At 40.0% G+C, this 9,346-nt stretch overlaps 1 protein-coding gene across 1 annotated transcript; it reads left to right on the top strand.

The window, feature by feature from the left end:
• Window positions 1-1,433: 1,433 nt before the first annotated feature.
• LOC111588141 (uncharacterized) lies at window positions 1,434-7,735 on the top strand. The gene is made up of 4 exons (XM_023298322.3): window positions 1,434-1,558; window positions 3,074-3,867; window positions 5,368-5,481; window positions 7,257-7,735. The coding sequence occupies exons 1-4, from the start codon at window positions 1,513-1,515 to the stop codon at window positions 7,311-7,313; spliced, it is 1,011 nt and encodes a 336-aa protein (XP_023154090.2). The 5' UTR covers window positions 1,434-1,512; the 3' UTR covers window positions 7,314-7,735.
• Window positions 7,736-9,346: the final 1,611 nt, after the last annotated feature.

The raw sequence follows: 9,346 nt of genomic DNA, 5'->3' as shown, positions 1-9,346 counted from the left end.
ATTATATCTATATATATATATATATATATATATATATTTTTTTTTTTTTTTTTTTTTTTTTTTTTTTCCCAACTCGCCACCCCCATGACACAACACCTGGCACAGAACCATGTCAGGTGCTTAGCTGACAGACTACAAACCAAAGAAAAAAACAGTTCACTGGCTGTTGCTACACTTGTGGCTCTGCAGTTCAAAACTTTTGGATTCACCAATCAGAGTAGCAGCCAGTGTGAAAGGACGTTTAATGACAGAATGCACAATTAACATAAAGAATACCAAGCAGCAGTCATCTACGTCACAAGCACCACCACAGCCTCGTCCTCCACCACCAGCAGCACCTTCCACAGGTATTTTTTTTCTCTTCTGAATAGGGAATGACTGACATTTCTGGTGATGATGATGATGATGATCTTCAATATTTTTCAGTTCAACTGTGGAGCCTATTAGATGAAGACGCAAGTAGAGCCTGGCAAATGCAAAGCGCCACAGCAAATGCAATTGTAGAAAGAACGGCAGACCCACTGGCTTACTGGGCAACCCACAAAACTGTTTACCCAAACTTGTACAATGGAGCCAAACATTTCCTGTGTACCTCAGCCTCATCTGTGCCGTGTGAACAGGTTTTTTTTCTAAGGCTGGGGAGATAGTGAGTAAAAGAAGGAACTGCTTGAATCCCAATTATTTCTCAATAAAAACTCATAACCGGTTACATAAGCACACCCTCTTTACTGACCTCTTTACCAATAAACCCCAAGACATACTTTGCCAAAATCCAAACAATCCATATAATCTTTATTTGCACCAGCCCCATGTGAAAATGACATCAGTCTGTATTTGTAGAGCATGAATGTAGCAGCACCGTTTAAATGTTTGATAACAGAATATAAGTGAAGAGTATATAGGGTTACAGACAAACATGGCAAATAAGAAACGTGCTCTTCAATAATTATTGTCATTATTATTACTAGTAATATTATTTTTGTGTCCACTAGAACCCATACAATCATCTAGTGTAGTCAAACAGGAATGTGTGCATGGCGAATCAAATCCAAAACAATCCATGAACCAACGACCACGTCTTGATTGCACTTCATATTATTGACCACTAGATGTCCTACTCGAGCACTGTGTGTCATTGAGGCCTCGGGTAATGAACCATGTTTTGAATGAAGTGTCGAAGCTTCACCAAAGCCTCGATCAGCCATCACTACTCAGATTCTCGGTTGAATCTGCTTCAGAAAAACCTTAAACACGTTTTGAGTCATTTTTGATTATTTGTTTTTTGGGATCTTGATTTTGTAATTCCACTGCTACTGGTGAAATATGTCGGCCTGCTGTGCTGCGACCACAGGGTGCTGCGCTGTAGCTACAGATCCCAGTGCATGCTGGGAGTGTGCCAGCTCCGCCCCCTCCCACCTGTGTGAAGGTGTATAAAGGAGTCTTTCTCTGGATGGAAACAGACTCCAGCTGCTGCTCACACTGAGATCTTTGTCAGACAGTTTCCTGCTGAAGATGGAGAAGCTACTGGTTCTGTGTGTCGCTCTGAGCGCCGCCTCAGGTAACAACCAGCTTCACCTGCTCACTTTCTTTAGGTTTGTTCCACTGCAGCAGAAAGACGAACACCTGAGACACTGACAGAATCATCCTTCAGTTTATACATGACTGGAGAGAAACCCAGTTGTTTTCATTATTACCTCAACAAACAGAAAAGAGCTGAAGTGAGTCTTTAAGTCTCATTTAGTCGCAGAGATTCTTTTTCCTGTGAATCTTGTTTCAGAAACTCAACTCTATCTGATCATCTGCAGCAGAACAAGATCAGAGTCTAACTAAAATCTGAAGCTTTCAGCTGCTCAAATGTTCCGTCTTTTCTTTGAACTTTCAACAAAGGAAACTGAAGATGTCTCAGGGTGGAACACTGAGGATGTTTTATTGACTCAGTTTCCTGTGTTGACCTCACAGACTTTAAAGTTCATTTTAACAGATTAGATCCTGAATGTAAGTCAACTGGTTCTGTTCTCAGGTCCGTTTGGTTCAGGTTTAGTCTGCTGCTTCAGCTGGATCAGACACTTTAGTTTATTTCAGCACTGGAAGGTTAATGAAGGCTTATTTTCAGTTTGATGCTGTAAATATAAATCTGCTTTTTCCTTCACTCCCTGAAACGTGTTAGATGTTTGTCCACTAACAGAGAACCTGAGCTCTGGTAAACAGGTGAGTTTTGTTCAGACGGATCACAGTCCAACGCCTACAGTCTCAGATCACGTTTGTGGACAAACTGCTGCTGAATCAACCACATTTATCTGATTTATTTGCTTTTTAATTGTTTTTCTATTAATATTGTTCTTGTTGATTTTTCTTTATTTGTCATTTTGAAGACATTTGAATTTAGATATTTTTTGGATTAGCCTGGATTTTTTTCAAAAATCTTTTTTGATACATTTCATCAGAGTGAGGATAGCACAATAAATAAACATATTAAACAGTCTATTTTCTATTACTGTAGTTATTTTTTTCAATTTACTGTTTCTGCATCAGTTAAAGTTTGAGTCATTGTGAAATTTGGCCATTTTGGAACCATTATAAAAGATTTTGGACATGTGAAGTTATTGTAGATATTGTTTTTGGTCACTTTGGACTTATTAGAGGAAATAGTTTTTGTCAAATGTGAAGACTTTATAGTCAGTGCGATCTATAGACATACAATTAACACAATAAGTAGTCCTTTTCTGTGGTTGAGTGTGTTGTATAACTGCTTTGTGTATGTAAAAGGTCTGCAAACTGGAGTTCCATCCGTCTTTCTGGATGAGTCTGGAGACGTTTATACAGTTCTAGGTCATTTTGGACAATCTTCCATCATTATGGAAATACAAGCAACAAAAAAAATATCTGTAACTTGTTTAACATGCTGACAAAAAAAGCTTAAAACAAGTTAAACTATTTAATAAACAATTTGTAGTTCAACAGTTTATATTTCTAAATATTTATTTTTGTAAAAGGTAAAGTTTGTCAAAGGTTTTATTTGAGAGAAAAAGATTTATTGTTTTTTTGAGGAAAATATTTTTTCTTTTTCCATTAGTTTCCGCACAAACGACTGTTGTTTCCGTAACCACCACACCGTCGGCAACCAGTAGGTCAGATGTTTCACTACAACCTGTATCCACGACAACCATCATCACAGCCACCAGGAGTGAAACCAGCAGCTCTACCTTTGACCAGTCAGCTTCCTCTCAACCTCCCAGTAACACCGGCAACCCATTAGCTGCTCCCAGTAACACCACAGCCACTCCCAGTAACACCAGTACCATTACAGCCACTACCAGTACCATCAAACCTACTCCCAGTAACACCAATACCCCTACAGCTGCTTCCAGTACCATCACAGTTACTACCAGTAACACCAGCACCATCAAAGCTACTCCCAGTAACGCCAGTATCATCACAACTACTCCCAGTAACACCAGTACCCCTTCAGCTGCTTCCAGTACCATCACAGTTACTACCAGTAACACCAGTACCATCACAGTTACTACCAGTAACGCCAGTATCATCTCAACTACTCCCAGTAACACCAGTACCCCTTCAGCTGCTTCCAATACCATCACAGTTACTCCCAGTAACACCAGTATGCCTTCAGCTGCTTCCAGTAACACCAGTACCACCGGAGCAACACCGTCTCCACCACACTCTGGGATCCCCGTCAACAACAACACCACCATCAACAGCATGACGACCTCCTCCGCTGCCACGGCAACAAGCAGCGTTGCCGCCGTGTCGCCTAGCAACGGTGGGGGTGTTCCTGGGTGGGGCATCGCTCTGCTGGTTCTGGCTGCTGTGTTGCTGCTGCTGGTGCTGCTGATGCTCATCGCTCTGGTGAGTCTCACAGATTCATGTTGTGTTTCCTATTTTACTGTTGAAACTGCTGAAATCGATGCAGCGTTGACGTTAGCCAACCACTAAAAACAGCTCAAAGAAGAAGAAGAAACAAACAAACAAAAAAAAAATACAGAGGAAAGTCTTCAGGAATTGTTTTTAATCTGGAAAGTTGTAGTGATTTCCTTCATGTCAACTGATGTCGGCCATGTTTGATGCTAACAGAAACACCTGATCAGTCATGTGACTCAGATGTTGGCTAGGTTAGAACTTTACATCAGCTATTATAATGTTAGCTATACATCAGCTAATGTAGTGTTAGCCTAATATCAGCAAATGTAAAGTTAGCATTAGATCAGTTAATGTAACATTAGCTATACATTTGCTAATGTAGCATTAGCCTCATATCAGCAAATTTAGCATTACATCAGTTAATGTAGCGTTAGCTTTACATAATCTAATGTAACGTTGGCTATATATCAGCTAATGTATCATTAGCCTCATATCAGCAAATGTAAAATTAGCGTTATATCATAACTTTAGCTTACTTCAGCTGATATAAAATTAGCCCTACATCAGATAATGTAATGTTAGCTTTACATCAGCTAATATATTGTTAGACTTACATTAGCTAATGTAGGGTTTGTTTTGCATCATCAAATTAATGCTCAATAAAACTGGAAAAAAAACTTTAGACAAAAGAAGCTCATTAAACACGGAAAAAGTGTTCAGAAAAGGTTTTGGGGTCAGCTCATGTCGGCCATATTTGATGCTGTCAGAAACAGCTGATAAGTCATGTGACAATGCCGCTAAGAGAAGCTGTTTCCATCTCCAATGAAACTCATTAAGGCCTTTTACAGGAAGTGAAAAAACACTTAAAGGGATCAAAAAAAAAAACTTAGAATGATCCCTTCATTTGTTTTTATACAATGCTTCAAAACCAGCACAAGAATACATTGAGATCACTGCGTATTGGTTTTTATCTGCTATGACACTAACAGCCATCAAGTGATCAAAATCAGGAAGTGGTTCAAAGCCTTTACATCCAACAACTGTCTTTATTTGAAATTTTTTTTTACAGTGTACAGTTTATAACTAATCAAAGGTGCCAGTAAAATCCAGACTGAACTGTGAACCTGCTTCCATGTTTTATTTCACAGTTAATTTCCATTTATTAAGTTTCCTTTAATATCTTCCTCAACAATTAAACTCCAGATGTTAGATTTATGTTCAGTCATGGAGGAAGAAGCAGCAGAAAGATAAAAAGGAAGCCTGCAGCCCAGAGAGGAAGTAACGTGAAGAAACACTGAAGGAGTTTTGTTCTGCAGTTTGTGAGGGACAGTCCTTTGTAAAAACAGGAAACTGAACAGAGCAACACCAAAGCTGTTATAGAAAAGCATTCAGCAGGAAAACAATACAGTCTTTTAATAATTATCTGTATAATCACTGAAAATACACTGGAGGACCCAGGTTTAACAGTGACTGTATGTGTGTGTGCAGCTGCTTTGGTACTGCTGTAGGGGGCGCTACAGCCCCTACGACTACAACACCCACAGAGACGACGTCCCTCTCTACACCACCCACAGTCGCTTTGAGTCCAACGGCAGGCCATACGTAAGTCCAGCATCACACTAACATTTGTATGGGTTTTGTTTTTCAGGGCAGAAACCAGTTATTGGTGATCAGTTAAGGTTGATAACCAATATTCATTAAAAGTTACACCCGATCATCTTGTGACAGCAGGAACCTGTCATTCATAAGTAGACTTCTTCATTCATAAGGATTATTACAACTGATTACGTACAATGGAAATGTGATGACATCATGTCACATGATGTCAGGATGTTCTCGGTTTACTGATTGATCAATCAATTGAGATCAATATCAGTTCTGTCTGGTGTTATTCTGTTTTTATTTCTCGCTAAGGTCCAGATCTTAAAGCTTTATTAGTTATTGTTTTCCAGATTCAGTTTCAGTTTATTCTATGGCTGTCTGCTAACTCAGTTGCTAGCCATTAGCATAGCATTAGCCACTGTGGCAGCTGGTAGTGTCCTGATTAGTGGTGATGTTGGTGCTTCTAGTTTAGTTTCTGCAGAGTGTTTTTCCGTCACTTAGAACCAAGTTAAAGTTAATCTGACTTTAAAAACATGCTACGGTGCTCCAGATAGCATTAGCAGCAGGCTAAGTGGCGCAGCTAACTCCTCGGTGTTAGCATTAGCATAGCACCATCAGAAGAATCAGTTCCTGACACCAACAGGTGAATTATTCGGGTGTTTATTAGAACTTCTGATAATATGCTCATCTGTCTCTGCGTAAACAACAGCTTTCAGTGATTGGCTGTTACTGTGATGTGTCACCAATCAGATCGTTCTGTGGGCGGGGCTTTACTGAGACCTCAGCGTGACATCAGACAGAGAGCAGCTGCATCAGAGCCAAAGAGAACAATTAGTATATTTTATTGAAAATTGGTGTTTGAAATTTGAAACAAGAAATGAAAGCATTCAGCCTGTTCAATAAATGATCTAATGTATAAACAAGAAGGCAGAATGTGGGGAGAGTTATTAGAATGCTTTAAACCAATCACAGTTATGGGCGAACTGTCATTAAAAATCCATAATTCACTGATAAAACTAGCAGAGCTGGCTGACTGTACATGTTCAGTTATAGTTTCCAGTGTGAGTGATCTGTTAGAGGGAGTGTTGGAGCTTAACAGTTAATCAGTTGTTTGCTCTGTGATGAGTCAGAGTTTGAACGGCATCAACTCCTTCCTGTAATATAATTAATGTCACTGCAGCAACAGAAAACAAGAGCTGAGAGTGATGAATGAGTGTTGACTTTAGCAGTAAAAATAGCTCTGATTATCTTTAACTTTTGTTATTAGCACATTAGCGTGGACTATTTATGTTGCTGTAAATCATTACTGTCAAGCCTCAGTTTAAAAAGCTACATAAAGGTCCTGAAAGACCCAAGCAATGCTGTAAAAATAAAAACTAAATATTCATTCAGTTTCAGGAATTTAATTTATGATGCCACTATTAGTGTTCATAGAAACTACACAAAAAATTAATTATTTTCCATAAAATACGTGCTAACTGGAAGAATTATTTCTTGAGTGACTCCCTAATTGGCACCAACACTGATTCTAACATGTCTCTATATGTTGTTTCCACCTGATTTCCTCCATTTTCACATAAAAGCTGAATCTGACTGAGCGTCAAAAATGCAGGGAAAGTAAAAAGTAAAAATCTCACTTCAAGAGGGAAAATCCTCATTTGAACTGTTTCTACCACTGAGGAGAAGAAAGACATAAATGAAGATTTTGTAAATGTAAATTGATGTATATTGTGTCTCTGAGGTAAATACTCACTCTCATAATTAATTTTTTTCAGGAACAAATGGACAAACCATCGAAGAACCGAACAGGAACGTACACCGTCAACAAATAACCAGAGAGGAGCAGCTCGTCAGAGGCTTTTTCTGTTTTAACTTTAAATTCTGAGTCAGAATTTTGTTGATGAACATTTGACATTATTACTGTTTATACCATGAACTTTTATTTATTGTCTGTAAAGAACTGACGAGCTTTGGGTTTTCAAAAAAACCTGAATCCAGTTTATTATCAGCTTATTATACTTAATCATTATTATAACTGAAAACACAATTAAAACATAATTATTGTGATTGCTATATTTTTAGTAAATCTTATAAAATACATCGGGAATCATAATATATATTTTGCTGTGATCACCTTTGTATTATTTTCATTTATTTGTTATTTTATTGTCACTAGTTTTTTTTTTTTTAAATCCTGTAATTATAAGTAACTACTACAATTTTCAGATATATAAATTAAAAAAATCCACATTGATTTTTGGTCTTTTATTGGTGTACTTATTATTACTATTATTGTTATTATTATTGTTATTATCACTCTAACTTGACATCATCTATGATAACACTTTCTGTTAACTATAATTATGTATTATTTTATTACATTTTTAAATCATGGTGTTATCACTGCCACTGATAGAACAGAATAGAAAATGTTTTATTGTCATTATACATGCACATTTCACATTGTATTATTGGCTGAGTGTGAGATGTGAGAGTTCAGGGTGGTGATGGCTCTCGGAAAGAAGCTGTTTTTAAGTCTGTTTGTCCTTGTTGTAATACATCTGTAACACCTTCTAGAGGGCAACAGATCAAAAAGCTGAGAACCGGGATGTGAACTGTCCTTGATGATGTTCTGAGCTCTGCTGAGGCACCGGGAGGAGTAGATGTCCATGAGGGAGGGGAGAGGACAGCCAACAATCCTCTGAAGCCTCGCTCTGTCTGCCTCAGTGCAGCTCCCGTACCAGGTGGAAACACAGTACGTCAGCAGGTTCTCTATGGATGAGCTGCAGAAGGCCAGCAGCAGCTTCCTGTCCAGGTTGTTCTTCCTGAGGACTCTCAGGAAGTGTAGCTGCTGCTGAGCCTTCTTTATGACAGCCGTGATGTTGTCTGTCCAGGAGAGGTCATCGGAAATCTGGACTCCCAGGAACCTGAATGTGTGGACTCTCTCCACACACTCGCCGTTGATGTAGAGGGGGGGCGGGTCGGTTCTGTTCCTCCTGAAGTCCACGATGATCTCCTTTGTCTTTGAGGTGTTTAGTGTCTGGTTGTTGTTTTCTGAACACCAGGCTGAGAGTTTCTGGACCTCCTCTCTGTAGGCTGTCTCGTCTCCCTTTGAGATCAGGCCGACCACTGTGGTGTCGTCAGCAAATTTGACGATGATGTTGTTTCTGTGGGCCAGTCTACAGTCATAGGTGTAGAGACAGTACAGGAGGGGGCTCGACACACAGCCCTGTGGTGTACCGGTGCTCAGTGTGCGGATGGAGGAAAGGTGTGGACCAAGTCTCACAGACTGGGGTCTGTTGGTTAGAAAGTCCTTAATCCAGCTGCATGTGAGAGAGGGGAGGCCCAGGGTGTCCAGTTTGTTTATCAGGATGTCTGGTATGATTGTGTTGAAAGCCAAGCTGTAATCCACAAAGAGCATCCTGGCATAGCTCTGCGGTTGTTCCAAGTGGGTCAGCACAGCGTGCAGAGCTATGGCAATGGCGTCCTCTGTGGATCTGTTCGCTCCGTATGCGAACTGATGGGTGTTGAGTGTGGGGGGGGAGACAGTCTTTGATGTGCCGGAGAACCAGTCTCTCAAAGCACTTCATTATAACAGGTGTGAGGGCAACAGGGCGGTAGTCATTGAGGCTGGTTGTGGGTGACTTTTTTGGTACGGGGATGATTGTGGTGGATTTCAGGCAGTTGGGGATGACTGCTTCAGCCAGGGAGAGATTGAAAATCCTGCAGAAGATGCGAGCCAGCTGGTGAGCACATGCTCTGAGCACCTTTCCAGGGACTCCGTCTGGACCAGCAGCCTTCCTTGGGTTCACTGCCAGGAGCACACGCCTCACATCGTGCTCTTCCACAGTGAGTGGGGGGGTGC

Source organism: Amphiprion ocellaris, chromosome 9 (genome assembly GCF_022539595.1).
Source record: "Amphiprion ocellaris isolate individual 3 ecotype Okinawa chromosome 9, ASM2253959v1, whole genome shotgun sequence".
NCBI classification, from domain to species: Eukaryota; Metazoa; Chordata; class Actinopteri; family Pomacentridae; genus Amphiprion; species Amphiprion ocellaris.
This window is presented reverse-complemented; position numbering and strand designations above follow the sequence as displayed.

Coding starts and splice junctions, on each gene's coding strand:
- LOC111588141 (XM_023298322.3), top strand. CDS start 1,513: ATGGAGAAGCTACTGGTTCTGTGTGTCGCTCTGAGCGCCGCCTCAG. Junction 3,868..5,367: donor TGCTGATGCTCATCGCTCTG/GTGAGTCTCACA, acceptor GTGTGTGTGCAG/CTGCTTTGGTACTGCTGTAG. Junction 5,482..7,256: donor AGTCCAACGGCAGGCCATAC/GTAAGTCCAGCA, acceptor AATTTTTTTCAG/GAACAAATGGACAAACCATC.